Here is a 20,397-nt window from a genome sequence, read left to right on the forward strand (position 1 = left end):
CTGTTTGGATGTGGTTCGCGCTCTTCGTGTTTATTTGGAAGCTACGGCTTCTTTCCGCGGGACCGACTCCCTGTTCGTGCTCACGGAGGGTCCTCGTAAGGTTCGGGCCGCGTCGGCGGCTACCATCTCTAGGTGGATGCGTACTGTTGTGACTCAGACGTACGCCGTTAAGGGGCGTGAGCCTCCATTTCCTGTCACTGCCCATTCTACTAGGGCTGTTGGGGCTTCCTGGGCTTTCCGCCACGGGGCCTCTGTTTCTCAGGTTTGTAAGGCCACTCTTGGTCTTCTGTTCACACCTTGTTAAGTTCTACAAGGTGGACGTGTTAGCATCGGCGGATGCTGGTTTGGGGCGCAAAGTGTTGCAGGCGGTGCTTTGAGGGGTCTTTTGGGTGTTTTGTTTGTTGTTGCCCATCCCTCAGTGTGTTACTGCTTGGTGACGTCCCTACCATTCAGGATCTACGATCTGTTGCCTGTGTCCTTCAATGAACGGTGAGTAAAGGATTTTACGGTGAGTACAAAAATCCTATTTTTTTTGGTTAGCTTTCCTCTTCATATCCTCATGAAAATGGTTGCATCTGTGTTTTGCAAGCAATCTGTATATATTACAACTGAGCTCTCCATCCCCCATTCATTAGTATTCATAGTGGCACCACCGCTCCAACCGACAGTGTATTGTGTGCAAAGGCAAAGCTGTTACACAGATTTACAGGGAGGGGGCAGCTGTTTACAGCCTGCTTTACAATCCGATCCCAGTGTCAGACTGAGTTTCCTGTGGAGAATATTTTGAATTTGTAGGATTCAGGCATAATAAAAAGTTCATACAACAAAATGTAGAGTCTGCAATGCGAGTCATAAAAATGTACATACATATACATCATCACTGCACCTCCACATTGCCACAATACATGCTAATCCCGTACAAAGGTCACAATGGACTTTAAACTGCTAGAAGCATTTTTTTTTTTGCTTATGCTATGTAATGGTTTAAATGTAACAAATATTATATAGGTGTTATCCCTTTTTTGGCTCCGAAAGTGGAAATACACTTTAACTCAGAAGTTACGAAAGTCATGCCTTTTAAAATAAAGTAAAATCAAAATTATTCTAGCACATATGAAAGATCAGAGAGAGAGCAATCTTTATGGATTAGGTCAAGTCCATAAGTTAACTTTAAAGTAAACCAGTCGGTACAATAAAGGTGCAAAACTGGCTGGGGCAATACACTCAGGCATTGCTAGGTATCAGTACATGCCTAAACTGCTGTAAAAGACCCTTTACAGTAAAGCGAGACCTTTAGAATCAAGGAATCCTTAAGCTGTAAGCAAGGTACTATTAAATACTGAAGAAGGGAGGGCCCTGAAAGTTTGGTTGTTTTTAAAACTCCTCTTGCAGTGATTCCGAATGGCAGTTGTTAATACCAGGACATGTTGCAGTTCTTACAAAGTCCTGTGACTGCATTTAACACATTTCTTTTTGTCCAGGTTTTGCCTTTTGTGGTGATTTAAAACAAATGTTACCCCTTTCAGATATTCTGAAGGTGAGATACGTTTCAATCTGATGGCAATTGTGTCTGACAGAAAGAAGATATATGAAAAGAAAATCGGTGAATTACAGAAACAGCTTACAGAGGTCAGTAAGAATGTTAGCTAATGTTAGTCTGCAACTAAGCCCTGCCCCAGCTAGTCCTATTGGTCCACTACTATAATGTGCTGCTACACTGGCTTACAATATTATTTGGCATTAGAGAGGCTATAAGCAAGCATGAGAGTGAAAAAGCTTTGCCCAATCAGAATGCCAGGTGGCTGTAGAATTGTGGTGTTTTTTTTTATTGGCCATTAAGGGACACAGGATTGTAGAATAGTCTGAGATGTGGGTTATGCTGCTACCTAAGGAACTTATGGACACTGCCAAAACAAAATGTTAAACCAGCCCTGTAAAAACCCCTTCTCTATGTTTTTTTGTTATTGATTAGGTGTTTGTTTCCCTCAGCTGTGCAAAATCCCAATTTATTTATTTTTTCTACAATTAGTTTTGGGTTTTTTTCTCTTCAAACAAGATATTAGTTACACTGTGGATGTTATGTTTAGTAATTTCATTCGGGACCTCAAATACGCTGCTTGAGCCGGTCTCTTCATAACAGCTGTCGGGAATACCCTATTCTCAGCACTAGCTTTAAAAAGCTGTACCTGGACCGAAGATCGCTAGGCTAATCTGGGTTGTGGCCCATTCCAGACCATAGTGTTCTGTTAATTAGCCGCACCCTCAAGGTCCAGAGGCATAGGACAGCCTCTGGTGTTACCAAGTCTCTGAAGATTCACTGTCAGTGAGCCTATGATTGTGTCAAAGATAAACTTAGGTAAATCATCTGTGGGCACTGATCTCTGCATTGTGGCACTTTCCAGACCAAGCAACTCGGCGTGCTTCTGGCATGCGCCTAATGTTCACATTTGTAAAGCACTTTAGCTCCCTATCTGGGAAGCTGATCATGCCCTTAGGGAGCATTTAATTAACTTTTACTTCAAGGGTAGACACCTTTTTGGCTCTATCATTGAGCAGGTTATTCCTGATCCCTCCAATGCTGAGAGTGTGCAACCTTCCCACTGTAGAAGATTTATATCTACCACATTCTTACTCTACTTCTACAGCAGTTGATCATAGATGTATATTCTGGACATGCACAGCTTTTTTTTTTCTCATTCAAGTGGCAGAGCTTGACACAAATCCTTGGTCTCTTCTGTTCAGGACTCTGTATCAAGACTCACTTCTATCCTCCATGTGGAAGACTAGCTGTTGTTTTTACCGGATCATTTGTTGTATCCTAACCATTTTGATGCTCAGGTTTTTGCTTGTAGCTCCTTGCTTTTTGAAACTTACTGTAGAATATCTTTAAAGTGACATTAAAGTCAGATATTTTCCCTCCCCCAATGTTAATTAAAGCACTTACCTTTTAAATGATGTTTCTTAATCCGATCTTCCTCTTTTCTGTCCTTTTCATCTGTCCCTCCAGCACTGCTGTGGGTCTCCGATCCAGCACGGACTCCTAGCTGGCACTTCCTGTCCCACGGTGTCTGCATGCGGGTGCATGCCGTCCATATACTTACCTTGTGTCTCTCCTTGTCTCCCCGCCGAAAATGTGAACTGCGCATGCGCCCGCCCCAAGATACTTTGCGGCCGCCCGAGCAGTTTCGGATTTCCGGACGGGAGCGCGCAGCGAAGACAGGGGTAAGTTTAAACCACTTTTAAAGCGTTTAAAAAAATAAAATAATTTTTGCATATATTTTCTGCTTGCTAGCAGTACATATATGCCAAAACACTGGAGGGTTTAATAACCCTTTAAGAATAATTATGCCCAAAGGTCGTCTTTAAAGTATAGTTTAAAATATCTGACAGTACTGTATGTGAATGTCTGTGAGTAGTGGTCCACATCTACCTCATAAATCATCCTAAATGGCAAAGTTAAGAATATGGTGATCAGGGCAATCAGGGGTGCCGTACCTTTCCAAGAGCAATTTGGTAACCAGAAAGGGAAAGCGTGCTTCACTCAATCGATTCATCACAGGGGGAGTGCATTTGGTATCACTCCGCCGGTGACAGGAGCTGGCGCTATAGAGGAGGCATCGGCTTGTGCGGCTCTGCTCCCTCCACTGCCGCCTCGCTTCCTCTAGCGCTGGCTTCGTTGGCACGGTGACTCTCTCCCGTCCCTCCCACGGCTCTTCAAGTTCCCCCTTATGCCACCACTGGCCCTGGGAATGGTCACAACTAGGTCTTATTTTCGGGGTAGGTCTTATATTTTAGCAATTCACAAAAATAGTGCTGGGTCTTATTTCCGAGGAAACAGGGTATGTACTATAAAAAGGAACTATATAATTAATCTACATACAATTTTAGTGATTTGTTCATAGCTCTAATAACAACCATTGATATGTAGTAATTTACTGGTAGAGCTAATTGTAATAAAAAGGATTTTCTGATCTTTGTAACTTGGCCCTGCAGTGTGCACACCATTTTTCTGACCTATCAATAAAACTATTTTATACTTCATGTTCTGTGTGTGAATTATTTATAAGGATATAGAAAACAACACTTAGAAGGTTACATGTATTCCCTTTTAAGCTAACTAGAGTTCAATGGCCACTTGACACTTGAGGGAAATGTAATGAAATATTTGGATTATAGGAAAAGATCCAGAAAAAGCTGAAAATATAACAGCAGCAGACATAACTCTTTGACCTGACCACAGTTTTATTCTCAAAATGCTATGCCTGGCTATACATTTCCTGAAATAAGAATATTAAGGCAGCATTTTTAGTTGTCAGTTACCCAATGTCCTTTCTATACTACATTATTTATTTATCTGGGAGGACTAACTTTGCAGACTTACAACAATACAATAAAATGACTTGAATGAAGTGTGCCAAGCCCCAAACACACTTCCATAAATAATTTATGCAAACACCCTATTTTATTATATCCTTTCAACTGTACCCTTTCAACTGGGGTTGTGAAAGCACAACTTTTTTGGGAGGCCAGAATAATAGCAAACTTCAAGGATGTTGACTACAATAAACTTCCTTAAATAATAAACCTCCAACCTACTGTTTATTCTCAAACTACACAGTGTATACCTTTTCCAGTGTTTGAGTGCATACAGTCTGGATTGCCCACTACACCCAAAATTAGAGGGAATTTCTGAAGTAATGGGAAGGTTCTGTTGCTGTTTTAAACACGCGACCCCCAAAAGCCTAAGCCACTTAGTTATGCAGTTAAACATCAAGCAGCTCAGTTGCTTGTATTGGCCCTGCCCCTTCCACCTATATTCATTTCTGTTAGTAAGTAGAACCACTCATTATAGTGATAAGTCAATAGTAATGCACATGAGGTGGATAAAGATGGGATCAACAGCCAGGAAGCTTGGTTTTTAAAGTACTGGGACAATCTACTGAGAAGGTGAGCAGATATGCAGATTCCTGGAGGTGCCTGCGATTTACAGCAAGTACCACTTCCGAATTTCTGCCCTTTATAGGTTTGCTCATGCTCATTAAAAATGTAGACATAACTCTACACCTCAGATGCAGGCACAAGGAGTCAGCTCGTTAGCCTGCCCAGGGCCAGACAATGTTTACAGTCTGCTGCTGACACTCGTATTTTGACACCCTATGCGTGTAGCAGCCATATAGTACAATAAGCTATCTCCAGAGTATTATCAGCGGAAATCCATTATATTCTGCGGCCAGCATACACAATATGGCTGAGTGTTGGCTGCAGCCATTACCCCTTGATTATATTGTCGTTTGCAGCGCTGAAATCTCCCTGCATCTTCATCTGAGATAAGTAAATGTATTAAGTGTAAGCAAAACGAGGGGGGAGGGGGTTCTAGAGGCATATACTGTAAAGGGATCCTGTCATCAAAGAACTATGTAGGCTGTCATCTTCTCCCCTCCTGGCTTTAATACGGATGTTTTTGCTTTAATACTCACTGACCTGGAACATGTACTGAAATAAGCAATTCTCAAGCTCATTTACAGGATGCTTGTTCTACGTGTGCGACTGCAAAGTAATGAAGCCATGCACAGCCAGACAACTGGCTTTAATAAAATGAAGAAAATAATGGCAGCCCCCATACTTGTCTTATGACGAGATACTTTAAGAGCAATGGTCTCTAATTAGTATCTCAGGAGCCACATATTGCTAATGTTGCTATAGCTTTAGCATTGTTTATTATGGTTTTACTTGTTATGGACAGAAGAACTTACTTTCTTTGTTAATGACAGAAGAAAAGAATCCATGAATATCCTGAATCCCACATGTTCTCCGTACGTCTTTATATAGACCTAATAAAATAAAGAACACGTCATTTCAGGGAATTATTTCTGGTTTGACAAAGAGGTACAGAGCCTCGAAACGCGTAGCCAAACCAACCACCCCACGGACCGTAAGGGTCCTTCAGCCTGGTGCCCGCTCCTGAACCTCTTCCATAACGACTGCTGACCCACTGCCAGATCGCTATATAGCGGCACTTCTGCTCCCGTTCAGCCGATGAGTGGCAGCCTGGCCAGCTGAGCTCTCACTGCACCTGACGGAGAGTGTCACAATATACGCCCAGTGTACCTCGCTCCAACGGGCCCTCCAGTCATACTAATCACCCCTCAACATCCATTGACCCAATAGAAGTCGAGTAGCCCGGTGCTCACATCCACACAGACCAGTCATAGATGCCGCCCCGCGATCCATGCCGACATACAGCCCTCACTCCTCAACGGCAAGATACCACCTCGTCCGTCCAAAAGTGAGTCTGCAGTAGTAGTAAACATAAAGACTATGCCATATTCATATGTGATTCATACAAGAAAACCTTCAAAAAGTACCCAACAAAAGGTACATATAAAACATTCTCATGCTTAAAGTGAAGACACATGTAGTCATCTAAAACATTCAAAAGTATAATCAGCAGGCACCTAGTACAGTACTTGCATAAATGGTACATAACTCATAAAACTTATAGTACTTTGTTATGTAATTCATCAGCTTTTTTGGCAGGAATCCTACAACTATGATGGCAGCTGCATTGACCAAAAGCAAAGCATTGGAATCCAGATGGAATGGGCTCAAGTTCTTAACCACAGGAGTATATATATATATTTGTGTAACAGAGTGCCCTGGGATTCGGGATGAAGCCGACTACATGTTTTTCATAAAGAATTTGCTGATCCAACCAATTTATTTTAAAATAAAAAAAGAAACATTGATGAAAAGCAGATCCCCAAATCAAAGCTCACTCTTTAAGCCCAACTACAGATATTTTTATAGTTTTGAATAGGGAAAGGTTAGAAACTGCCAGGTTTCTTTCTGTGTCCCCAGATTTCCCTTATTTTCTGTCCAGTGGCAGGTGTCAAACAGAATTTACTCTTACAAGTAATCTTGTTTCCAAGACTCCTCCTACCTGATTGGGCCAGGAAGCGCACATAAAAGATTAAAATCCCCATGTCCTTGGTGTTTGAATAGAACCTATTTATGGTATTAAGCAAGATACTGGCTGCCGTAGATATAGGGGGCCTCAAGTGCTGGCTCCACACAATCCATGTTGGTTCAGACCTGGAGCAGAGCGGTTCTCCCTCAAAACTGCTGCAGAATATTAACCTCAAGTTCTTACTGTTTTATAGAACTGACTTGGAGGTAAACACCCTTGCAGCACTGGAGGTTGCCCCCATTTGGCCATCCCAATCTCACGACCTGCATCCCGGCAGCACTGAGCTAGGTTGGTCCAACAAGATTGAAGCACCAACAAAGAGACTAGATGATGCGAGCTCTAGAACCTGCCTCATTTTTGCCTCAGGTTAGGGAGAGGGCAGAGGGATGCACTCCAGGGGACCCTGCAGTCAAACCTATGAATCATCCTAAGTGAAGACGAACAGGGCAGCCTTTTTAGACCAGTATCTTCACTTGAAGTAAGGTAAGCCTTAAAATGTTAAAAAGGGAAACCATGCAACTTAACGAAGAGTCAGGGAATTTAAAAAACAAAAAAACACATGAATAACCTTCCTACATCCCATCCTGACAGGTACAGGAGGAGGTGAGGGTGAGGTTGGGCTTTTAATCTTCGCTATGTGTTTCTCTTCCTGATCAGGTGGGAGAAGAAGTCTTGTGGTTGGCTGTCATAGAGGAGGAGAGGGAAAAATCAACCTAAAGGTGGCAGCAAAAAATCCCAACAGAGGTTCTAACTCATGGTCAAGTACCGTTTAGAGCACTGTCAGTCTCATTTATCAGCATATCAAATAGAAATTACTGGAAGAATGAGATGAAGAATTTGATTGCCTGAAAAAGGAAACAAAAGGTTATTTCAGACAAGACAATATTTATTTTCTGCTGCTCGTGCCCCCAGAACGCTGCAAGGTTTACAAGAATCTTCACCTAAAATCTGCAGAACACTGTACTGATATGGAGGTCAGAGGAAGGAACCAGTGAGTGATGTATGGCACCAAGGAGCTCAACACCTCAAAGTTTTACCAGTGGGCTTCAGCAGAAGATTTCTTGTGAACAGAATGGCGTTCTGGCACCTCTTCAGCAGTTAAGGTAAGTATTCATTCATTTTCAGGTATGTCTGTTTGACATTTGTTTAATGACGGGTCGTTTTAAGGCTTCTTTCACATCTAGGGGTTTTGGCGCTCAAAGCTAAGTGTGACAAAACGCTCAAGACAAGGAATCCCATTCATTTCTATGGCCTCTGCTCACACCTGGGCGTTTTCTCACACACGTTTCCCACTGAACGCTATGGGACCAAATAGCGCTGTAATCTGCTCATGTACTTTTTCGATCTACAGGCATTTTTCTGCTTGCAACAAAACACTCAGGTGTGAACAGGGGCCATAGAAGTGAATCGGATTCCTTGCCTTGAGCACTTTGTTGCGCATATCTTTGAGCGACAAAACGCCCAGGTGTGAACGGGGCTAAAGCAAATAGATTCTGTTCTGAGCATAAATTTAGTTCCATTTCTTGGTAAAAAGGTAATTTTCAAAGACAAAGTTCATGTAGTATATCAATGTCTGTAGGCAGCATAACTTACTTTGTTATCTTTAATCGTGTAATGACATAAACTCTGTCGATGACCAAACCTTTCAGGGATTTCTGCAGCAATCTTGTCAGTATCCACAGTGGGAAAATGTCGGAGATCATGTTCAATTTGTGGGATGGATTCATTACAAGCCATAAGTTTTAACCAGAGGTTGCTGTCTGGTTCAGGGCAATAGCATTCTTCACTATATACTGGACCTGAAGAAAAGTAGAATCCATAATTAGTTACTTCTTTGGTTCAGATAAAAATCGAAGCTATCCTACTAAGAGACTCACTCCTCCTGGTGAGACAGGCCATTGTGGTCAAACCGATGTAGGTGAAAATTTACACTGTTATTCTTTGGAAAATGCTCGTCAATAAGACATATTTGAGCAATTACTGTATAAAAATAAAAGGTGTCTGTATAAAAGCTGTAGTAAATAGCCATTTGGCGAACAAACTGCCTCCTGCTACAGACAAATATAGCAAATGTTGATTCATCAGTTCAGAGCACCTGCTGCCATTTTTCTGCACCCCAGTTCCTATGTTTTCATGCATAGTTGAGCCGGAGGTATGACTTTTTGGCCGCAAGGCCGCAGAAAAAGGGCAGCAGGTGCTCTGGACTGATGAGTCAAATGTTTAAATATTTGGCTGTAGCAGGAGGCAGTTTGTTCTCTGAAGGGCTGGAGAGCAGTACAATAATGAGTGTCTGCAGCAACAGTGAAGCATGGTGGAGGTTCCTTGCAAGTCTGGGGCTGCATTTCTGCCTATGGAGTTGGAAATTTGGTCAGGATCAATGGTGTCCTCAATTCTGAGAAATACAAGCCAATACTAATCCATCATTCCATACCATCAGGGAGGCGTGTGATTGGCCACAAATGTATTCTGCAGTAGGACAACAAGCCCAAACATACAGCCAATGCCATGAAGAACTGTCTTCAGCGTAAAGAAGAACAAGGAGTCCTGGAAGTGATGGTTTGGCACCCACAGAGCCCTGATCTCAACATCATCGAGTCTGTCTGGGATTAAATGAAGAGACAGAAGGATTTGTGGCAGCCTACATCCACAGAAGATATGTGGTTTGTTCTCCAAGATGTTTGGAACAACCTACCTACGAGTTCCTTCAAAACTGTGTGCAAGTGTACCTAGAAGAATTGTTGCTGTTTTGAAGGCAATGAGGGTGAATTATGGTTTTGTGCTGCCCTAGGCAAGACTAAACTTGGGAACCCCCACAATCTAAATTTGTCCCACCCCTTCCTATTTAAGACCCACCCCTTCATCTGTAAACTGCACTCACTCCTCTATAGGCTCCACCTTTTCCTCTTAGAGCCTTGCTGGTTTAGAGGCAGAGTTTTTTGCCTCGCCCATGGAAAGTGCCACCCAAGGCAAATACCTAGTTTGCCGTGCGGTATATATGCCTCTGAGCTAACCTTTGCAGTGCGAGGGGAAGGCCCATTGCAAGGTGAACTTTTGAAAACACCCACAAAAATGAGGAAACACCCAAAAAAAAACATTCATACCAAATGAGGCAGACCCTTACACTACGTATCTGATCTAAAGCAGATTGTACAATCAGACTGTAGGGTGTATGGTTAGTTTTAGACTAATAAGACTTTAACTTAACAAAACTGAATTGGTGTAAAATCTTTAAATATCACATTATGATGACATGACTGAAATAAAAATCAATGTTTAGAAGAAAAAGAAATAGATTAATAGGAATGTAGATACATTACACAGTATTACACAAAATAATTATGTATAAAATGTGTTATCTCCATATGTAAAAGTAGACCCGGGCACCCAGTAGAAGATCTGGGGTGTGAGGTCCAGGTTCCGGGGTCTAGCAACATCCCTGGCTTTGAGAACTGCAGTACAGGTGGAAAAGGAGTAGTAATGTCACTGCTCTTATCCCTTATAGCTGAGGTTACAATAGCAGGAAAAGGAGACCTGTCACACCTGTGTCGGAGCAGCCCAGCCCACAGGGTGGAGATCAGCCCAGAGCCCTGCCCATTACAGGCACACAGCCAGAGCGCCCTGCTTATAGTACTGACGGGAGGGGCATGCTGTGTAGATCGGGTAAGTGAGATGGATGGAGGCGCAGCCAGATGTGTTTTTTCCCGAACGGTGCGATGAGAGACAGCTGCTTCTCTGGACCCGGGGTAGTCACAGCACTGGGGGTGATGTCCAGTCTAGTATCTGATGTGTTGTATTTGTGTGCACTGTGTTAGGCTGCTGCAGGGACATCACTTAGGTTTATTATTTACTCTTTGGGGTGGCGGTATTTCCCGCCCCCTTGGAAAGTACCACCCAAGGCTCAAGCCTAGTTTGCCTTGTGGTGGATACTCCCCTGGTCACACCCAATATTGCTTTGATTTGGATTTCTCTTCTATTCATTTACGTTCCATTTTGTTAATTGATAAAAAATAAACTATTAACACTCTTAATTCTGAAAGCATTCTTACTACTTATTTCTTCACATTTGCCTAAAACTTTTGCACAGTACTATATATACATATATATATATATATATATATATATATACTGTATAAGTCACAGGTCACTAGAACTATGAGGTGAGTGAAAAGCACTCACCTCATAGTTCTCCTTTAAGGTTGAACAGAGGGCAGCCAGATGTTTGCAGACACCATGCAGCTCTTAGGCAAAACATTTACGTTTGACAGTTTTAGTCTAAGCTATTCTCACTTTTGGTATACACAGTATTTCAAACACAGACAAAATTCACAAAAATCCAAAAAACAACAGTCCCTTCAACACCAGCACATGTGTGAATGTAGTGAATTTGTAAATAGAGCAGAAAGTAGTAGTTAGGTCCACTGATTTTAGAGGCCTAGAAGCAGTTGTCCCCTCTGCACTCCCTTTTGTTGCACACTAACAAGACAGCTAGTGGCCAGCCTTCCTCAGATACAATAAGGCTCCATTCACATTTAGCGTTTGCGTTTTCTTCCGCATGGAAAACCGCACAGCATGAAAACACGCAAACTGTAACATACGCGCAGAATCCACCCATAAAATAATGCTTGGACTATTTTGCGGGGTGCGAGGTTTCGTAGTGCATGGACGCCGCAATAGTCTGCATAATGCACATTGGAATGCATAGTTTTTTATGTTTAACGCATTTGTACGCGTGGAAAACTGCTTATGTGTAAATGGAGCCTACAAAGTTGCTAAAGTGTTTGTTGATCTGTTTGGACAACATATCATGTGGATGTCAGATTGTCAGATTGTCAGCTTGAATAACAACAATAGCAACCTCAGAAAAGTCTTCACTCTTCACCTCAGTAATAGTCATTCTAAAATGAAACCAACACAAGCGCACATACTGGAGAAGTACTTTTACTTGACCAAACCCATGAAAAAGCAGCTTATTATACCAAGGATATTATACCTAGAAAAAAAGTTCATAATGGACTTTATTATAAGGACAGTCATGCTTACAATCATTAAAAATAATTGACAGGATGGAATCAAAGCAGTCAATTTTAATATAACCCCTATAAGATTATCTGGCTTGATAACCCCCTTATAGCCACTCTAGTCACATGATATTATATTAGTAAGCCCAGACTTTAGAAAAGTAGATACAGTGTGTTAACAATGATGGCACCCCTTAAAAGGTGTGATTATATAAAGACTTGTGGTATAATACACTTTACTACTCTAAAGGTAAAGGCATGTAGCCTGTATGCTTGTGAAAGCGGTAGATTTACTAAAGCATTAGAGGCCGTTCACGTAGCCAAGGTAATGTTCACATTAAAAAGTGTATGTTCACTTTCCAAAGTGAGTGACAAATATGCCGAAACTGTGTTTGCACTGAACACCCAATCATGTGCAATAGAAATACAATCTCATTGGCTGCAGTCACTGTTTGGCCAACCATTTTCGGATCAGCTCCTTTCACAAAAGTCAATTGAAAAATAGACATTTGTGAAAGTAGGGGTGCCAACTGGGGCACACACTGGTGGAATCAGCAGTCAGCAGGATGACATTTAACCAGTGTACGATAGCCGGGCAACTATGTTCTATTGAAAGTGATGTGATTTTGCTTAAAGGAGAACTATGAGGTGAGTGCTGTTCACCGGCGTTCACTCACCTCACGATCCTGTCACTGCTCTCTGCCGTGACAGGGGAGGGGCTGGATTCCCTCCTCCCCGCTCTGATCCGCCAGCGCTGACTGGTGGATCGGACGGGGGAGGGGGCTGGTACAGCTGGCTCTGCCTCTAGATAGGCAGAGCCAGCTGTCAGTCACACAGCTGGGCGAATCCCGGCACAATTGTCGGGATCCGCTTCAGCTGCGGTGTCTCAGTATACCGCGAGCAGCAGCTCGCGGTATCCTGTAGCATCTCAGTATACCGCCAGCTCGCGGTATATTGAGCCTAGGGTGACGGGAGGACGCTAGTTTGTGTCCTCCCGTTACCCTAAGGAGAACTATGGGAAAAATACTTAACCCCACAGTTCTTCTTTAATGCACAGAAAAAATACAGAAGCTTCTCTGGGATACGATTGCGTCATTTTGGCACCAACCAAAAAACACCTGATAAACATGTGCAACACCTGTTTTTTTATGCAATTTTGCACCCAACAACCATCGCCTCCTCCTAGTAACTAGACTTCCATCCACTAAAGCAAAAATGCTCAAACATAAAAACAAAGGAAAAGTGCAAATACAGATACACAAAAAACCTCGCAAAAAAACAGAGACTGAAGCTAAGTGTGAATCCAACTTCTAATCTAGTCCATACACTAGATTCAGGGGCGTAAGTAGAAATCACAGGGCCCCATAGCAATATTTTGTATGGGGCCCTGTGATTTCTAGTTACGCCCCTTGCAGAGCCCATCTGAGATCCCACACAGCCCACCTTAGAGTGACCCTGCAGAGCCCACCATAGACTCAGTATGGTGAGCTCTGCAGGGTCTCAGGTGGGCTGGTCACATGGCCCCTCACACCTCTTACCAGTCAGCGCCGATCCACTATCAGCCTCCTCCACCGCTGGGCCCCGCCTCCACCGCGCCTGGCCTCTCTCTCCTCCTCCACCAGGCTCCGCCTCCTCCTCCGTTGCCGCCAGGCCCTGGCCTTCTCCACTGCAGCTGCTGGCTGTCACTGACTCAGCAGTGGCTGTGAGGAGGAATGCGCCACTGCACAGATCACTGACAGGTTGTCAGTGATCTGGACAGGTGCGTTCCTCCTCACACCCGCCAGTGACAGCCAGCAGCCTCCGATGTCATAGCGACCCAGGTGGCCCACACGGCATCAGGGGGACCCCTTTGTTCCTCGTCCTGGCCGGGCCCCATAACGGCCGCCTGGGTCACTATGGCGATAGTTCCGCCACTGAATAGATTGATACTTTGGCTGCTACACAAGCGTTTAGAAAGCAACAGAAAAGGAAGACAAAATACTACAGCGTGGCTGAAAAATAGTGCAGATTAGCCTCTAACCACTAACCCAGCACTAAAAAATTATTTTAATAAGAATTTCTTATTCCAGCCAACCTGACCTTTGTGCATTAAATGTTTACAGGAAGAGAGTTCTTGTATCACAATGCAACCCACCAGTTTATCCCCTTCACTGTCTCATACTGTATATTGCATGACACATGAAAAGGAAACAAACTGGATGCTGTGGGCAATAGGAATAGTCCTTCCATCAGACACTCATGTGTAAGGCCAGTAAACCCTCCATTAACACATTACATTTCTTTGAAGTGGATCTGGTTTGAGTACATTTACAATAAACACAGGAAAGCTAAAAACATAATATACCTTCTAAGAAATAAGGAGAGTCTGCAACGTGTTTGCTGCCGAGTGTAACCTCGATTTGTAGGCTTTTGTAGCTGGCATACATTCTGTACCGTACCAGGAAGGAGCCATCTTTTCGGTCAAGTAATTGCACTCCCACTCTGCTATACTGCTGCCCAGGAGCAGTTATATGGATTTGAAAAACATCCTTTGTTGGAGACAAAGTGAAACTAAACAAGAAAATAAAGTGTTATTAATAAAAATACATGCTACACTAACCAAACAGTAAGTAAGCATCAAGCATATCTTGTGCTTTGCATGTGCACGTCAAAGTAACAATTTCTTTTGCCATCCCACCACCACCACCATCACCCCAGTTTTGCATATACTTTTCTTTTGCTCCCACACTGCTCCATTCAGCCACTAGGAGCATAGAGAAAAACCCTGTACTTCATGCTGGTATGGGGAGCAAGCAACTCACTCCGCTTCCTCCCAATTGACAAGGCTGAGACTTTGCTCAGTAAAATCTCACTGTACTGTGTTGACGTACCTTCAAATTTCGTTTTTCAACATTTTCATACCCACAGCCTTCATTATTAAATTATATCTCTGGTTAAACAAAACAAAAACAACCCTTGCAATGGGACTATCCCAGCACTGGAAGGAACAAATGCTTGTTATTTTTCTAGGGGGGCTGTATAAACCAGTTTTACTTACCTGATCCCCACTCCCCTGGTGGCCAGAGCTCTTCTCTCTTCTCTGGTTTGTGGAAGGTTCCTTGGTGCGCCCTTACAGATAAAGCAGGGCTATGGGCCCTACATTGTATGTGATGACTTTTACCAACAAAGCGGAAGGGGGAAGAGACTGTGGGTGCTGGTCTTGGAGCCTGTGGCACTGGGAATCAGCTATGTAAAAGTCCTTTACAAAGATTCCCTAAACAATGAGCAGTTAACCCTTGCAGCAAGGGTAGCCTTGGCCTTAGGCTTTAAAATACTACCTGGTAATCCTTGTGCATGTCATTTCTGTTAGGTAATAATGCAATGTCCCTGTCTCCCAAATGCTCCCCTGCATTGTCACTCTGACACACATGAGCCTGATGGAGAGTACCATGTCAACACACAGCGCTGACTGGAGGAACGGACAAGGGCGGGCACAGCTGGCTCTGCCTCTACATAGGCAGAGCCAGCTGTCACTCACGCAGCTCGGTGGATCTCGACAGCATTGTCGGGATCCGTCCGGCTGCAGCGGTCTCAGTATACCGCAAGCTGTAGCTCGCGATATACTGAGCTTTGGGTCATGGGAGGATGCTAGTATATGTCTTCCCGTGACCCTTAAGAGAATTATGGGGAAAAACACTTACCCCATAGTTCTCTTTTAATCTTCAGGCGAGTTGAATAGTGGGTCAACCTGCTGGCTGCTATGCCCGCTGACCCCTAGTCACTGCACGACACAGGAGTGACGTGGGGGTCGGTGGAAGAAACCATGGCAGTCAGCAAGGGAAACTACTATTCTATCCACTAGGAAGTGTGGAATAGCATCTGCTACATACTAAGATTTGAGCACACGGGCTGACCAACAGGATAAGTATGATGTTGCTTTCTCCATAGGTTAGTGCTCTTGGCATTTTGTAACCAACTGACAGGGTGGCTTTAATGCGTTGATTGACATGACATATTATATACATAATTGACCATCTAAGTAAGGGTAGCTGAGACATATTAATAACATCCTTGGAAGTCAAAAGGTTAAAACTTGAGAGAAATGCAAACCCTTCCTCGCTCTATTCTAAACTACAAAATATATATTTTGGCTGGAGCTGGACATAAGACATGAGTCATTGTACAGGCATTTATGACATAACGGGACTTTCCTGTAGTTGTACTGAGATTCCAAACTGAAATCATTTTTTGTTAGCAGTAACTCTTATTTCTTTAACAAAACAAGTTCTGCCAAAGTTCTGTCACTTCTATTTGTGCATTTTCCCTGTGTCTTGTTTACAGCGGAAGTAGATTCTGCAATGCAACAAAAAAAAACTTCAGAAGTCCATTTCTTGACTGCTTAATGCTCCAAAGACATGTACTCGAGTCCTTACTTTGTTTCCCAGGGTACCATCTTTGATGTGTCTCTGCAGTTACTTCCCCCTTCCCCTTCTTCCATCCTCGGCAAGTGGTCATCAGTAATTTGCATATGTTTACTGATTTACTAAGAAGCCGCTCATCCAACATTCAGGACGAGACTCACAAAAGTGAGTGCCTATGCTGGAGATCTGTGGTGACATGAAACCGGCCTGGGCGCTGTTTACATCTCGGCACAGCCCAGATGCCAAGAATGTGGGTGAAACTATGCATGCACTGCAGGCTTACAATATCTGAGGAATGGAAAGACTTTGGAGGATCTGAATAACTGGACTTAGGAGTATAAATACTACACTTTAAACAGCGAAAACTTGCAATGCTGATTTTACATCCATTTTAAAGCTGAATTCCCGGGATAAGCAATTCATGTCTACAGAAAAGAGGCATGTGTATTTTTACTTGAATCTTGGTGTGCTTTATGTAACTTTTCCAGATCTGTGCAGTAATCCAGTGTGACACCTTCCCTCTGTACAGGAGCTTCCTGTAATAAAGACCGGTCACTACTGCTCTCTTTCCTTGTGCAGGGTGACTGGTCTTGTATCTGCCCCCATCCTCTACTTCCTGTAATAAAGACTGGTCACTACTGCTCTCTCTGCTGGAGCAGGGTGACTGGTCTTGTATCTGCTCCTCTACTTCCTGTAATAAAGACTGGTCACTACTGCTCTCTCTCATTGTGCTGAGTGACTGGTCTTGTATCTGCTCCTCTCCGTTACTTCCTGTAATAAAGACTGGTCACTACTGCTCTCTCTCATTGTGCTGGGTGACTGATCTTGTATCTGCTCATATCCTCTATTCCCTGTAATAAAGACTGGTCACTACTGCTCTCTCTCTCCTTGTGCAGTGTGACAGGTCTTGTATCCGCCCCATCCTCTACTTCCTGTAATAAAGACTGGTCACTACTGCTCTCTTGCTCCTTGTGCAGGGTGACTGGTCTTGTATGCGCTCATATCCTCTACTTCCTGTAATAAAGTCTGGTCACTACTGCTCTCTCTCCTTGTACAGGGTGACTGGTCTTGTATCCACCCCTATCCTCTACTTCCTGTAATAAAGACCGGTCACTACTGCTCTCTCTCCTTGTGCAGGGTGACAGGTCTTGTATCCGCCCCCATCCTCTACTTCCTGTAATAAAGACTGGTCACTACTGCTCTCTCTCCTTGTGCAGGGTGACAGGTCTTGTATCCGCCCCAATCCTCTACTTCCTGTAATAAAGACTGGTCACTACTGCTCTCTCTCCTTGTGCAGGGTGACAGGTCTTTTATCCGTCCCACCTCCTGTAACAAAGACCGGTCACTTCTACATTCTCTCATTGTGCAGAGTGACAGGTCTGGTCTCTGCCCCCTCCTGATATCAGTGCTACTTTTACATGAGAATGTTTGATAATATTTGACGCACACACATTCGATTAATATCCTTTGTGGCTACTGAGCAATATATTTAAACATGCCTAAAGGAAAAGTGCGGGAAGAGAAAAATATACTTTCCCTGCAGCTTAGAGCCGGGGTGGGACACTGCAACAGTCTATGGTCCCATTCACAATATAGTGCGATATACATGAGTTTTTAATGGTTTTCTAAACGCATATGAATGTTTCTAATGATTTCCAATGGATCCATTTACACATTGAACATGTGTCATGTTAAGCATCTAAAAGCATAAACAATAAATCCAGCCTGCAAGTGGCAAGTGTGAATGAGGCCTAAGATAGAGAGCTGAGCTATCATGTAACCATGGGGTGGCCAACTCCAGCCGACCAGCTATGCTTTAACTACAAATCCCAACATGCCCCTGTCTCTGGGAGTCATGCCTGTAACTGTCAGCTTTGCAATGCCTCATGGGACTTGTAGTTCCACAACAGCTGGAGGGCCAGAGTTGCCCAATCTTGATGAAACCACAGGTTGCTCAGCTTTTGGTGTCTTCTCCCTGCGGTAAGCAGTGACTGTCAGTCTGTGTACCTCCCCTCACTTTATTCCTCCAGTACTCATTGGAGGGACAGATAGGGGAAGGGGAGGGCACAGCTGGTTTTGGCTCTAGAGAGGCAAATCCAGCTGTCAATCAGGCAGCCGGATGGATCCCAACACTATTGTCGGCATCCTTACCGGCTGCGGTGCGGCTCTTTGGGAGTACATTAATAAATGTTCTCCTGCGACCCAAATGAGAAGTAAATCCAATAAAAGGTTTGTTTTTACTTCTCTTTTAAATGGAAGTTGATCCTCCCAGAGTTGAGCTTTGATAAGCCCAGCATGAAGTAATGCAGCAACAGTTGCAGAATAGTAAACTTACTTGTCCCCTTGTGTGTCCACAGCCTGGATGTAAAAGTAGCGAGCAGGAAGCACCAGCTCCCCACGGAGCCCAGGACCCCATACCCTGCTCAGCCTTCTACTCACTCTGGGGGGGCTGTCAGTGCAGCACACGGGGGCTGCTGTAGCTGTCAGTAATAAAAGCTGCCAGATCATTGACAAAATTCACCAAAAGGCAGCCCGATCGTGGACAAGATTCACCAAAAGGCAGCAGGACCATTGGCTGTATACGAATCTAGTGCACAATCTGAGCGATCGTCATGCGAGTGCCCATAAAGTAGGAAGCAGTGTCTGCGCTCCAGATGCCTGCGAGTCTGCAGAGGATATGGGAGGGACAGAGCTCAGTTTGCTGGACAAATGGCTGGAAGGCTCATGTACGTTGGAGGACATTCCTGCCTGTTAGCAGGTCCGACATCAGCATGGCAGCACTTCGGACAATTGGCTCCCAGGCACAGAAGCCAGACATTCACTGAGTGGCAGACGTCTGGCCCCGCCCACAGGGCTGCTTTTGCTAAACGTCATCTGATTGGCTGTTTCTTCATCCTCCTTTGTGTATGAGGGGAAAGCGTCTCTTTGTTGTCAATGGATTGTTTCAGAAACGGGATTCATCAATAAAATGTTAAAGATTAGAAGGCAAATGTGTCAATTATTGTAGACTTCTAGAGGTAAACACCAGCTGTTATTACCTTTCAGAGCTTCGGGCGAAGTTACAACATGCTGCATTCCACATTTTATGACAGGGAGTGCAGGCTTTATAATTTGAGAGACAAGATGCTTGAGAAGACTGAATTCAAAGGGAATCCGAACTAAATCTTCATAAAGGGGGCACCCAAATGCCGCCCCCGCCTCGTGAATGAGTAAGGAGTGGTTGTTACCCCTACTCATTCACCAAATAAACTGTAAAATTGTAAATAAGCACACCACACCATTAACCAGTTGACATCCGCGGTGTTAAACCCCCTTCCCATCCAGACCTTTATTAAAAAAAAAAGTTTTTGGCAAATTTTTTATTAGAAAAAAATGTCCATTGATGTAATCCCAAGCAGTGGCATCACTAGGGGGGGTGCGGCCCGCACTCAGGTGACATCAAAATGACTGACATTCATTTTGGTGTCAGCCCCTCTGAATTGTCGGGCATCGTATTTTGACCTGAATCTACTTCACTGGACGACGTGGTGACATGTGGAATACATCGATTGGCTTTTTGGGGGGGAGGGGGGCTTATTAAAAGACTTGTCAAAAACTGTGTTGTGTTCTTTTTTCAAATAAAGCATTTTTTTTACGGTGTGGTGTGTTTATTTCCTATTTTACTGTTTATTTGGTGAATGAGTAGGGGTAACAACTACTCCTTATTCATCCACAAAGGGGGGTGGACGACATCTGGATGCACCCAGATTGCTATAAGCCCCCCTGCCTGCAAACTTCCACAACCATCGGGTCAGGGTTGTGGGGAAGAGGTCCTTGCCCTCATTGACATGGGGACAAGGTAGTTTGCCAGGGGCCCCCCCTAGAAAAGCACCCTGGTATGGTGCAGGGAAGGGGGGCCGCAACTTGTCTGCCCCCTTTCCTGCTCTGCTAGGCTCTGCTTGGATCAAGGGTCTGGTAAGGGATTTTAGGGGGGGGGGGGACATGCTTTTTTGTGCTATTTGACATTGGGGTC

The 20,397-nt window shown here is 43.9% G+C and overlaps 1 protein-coding gene across 1 annotated transcript in view; it reads right to left on the minus strand.

Annotated features, from left to right (window-relative positions):
- KDELC1 (KDEL motif containing 1) overlaps window positions 1-19,076 on the minus strand; it is a 56,377-nt gene extending 37,301 nt beyond the window's left edge. The window contains exons 1-5 of the mRNA XM_018576614.1: window positions 18,977-19,076; window positions 18,721-18,916; window positions 14,330-14,535; window positions 8,561-8,766; window positions 5,754-5,831 (exon numbers count right to left, since the gene is read on the minus strand). Coding sequence (XP_018432116.1) covers window positions 5,754-5,831; window positions 8,561-8,766; window positions 14,330-14,535; window positions 18,721-18,893 — 663 coding nt within the window. The 5' untranslated portion in view covers window positions 18,894-18,916; window positions 18,977-19,076. The remainder of the gene's footprint in view (window positions 1-5,753; window positions 5,832-8,560; window positions 8,767-14,329; window positions 14,536-18,720; window positions 18,917-18,976) is intronic.
- Between the last annotated feature and the right edge of the window lie 1,321 nt (window positions 19,077-20,397).

The sequence above is a fragment of the Nanorana parkeri genome, unplaced genomic scaffold (genome assembly GCF_000935625.1).
Source record: "Nanorana parkeri isolate BGI_ZX_2015 unplaced genomic scaffold, ASM93562v1 scaffold71, whole genome shotgun sequence".
Lineage (NCBI taxonomy): Eukaryota > Metazoa > Chordata > Amphibia > Anura > Dicroglossidae > Nanorana > Nanorana parkeri.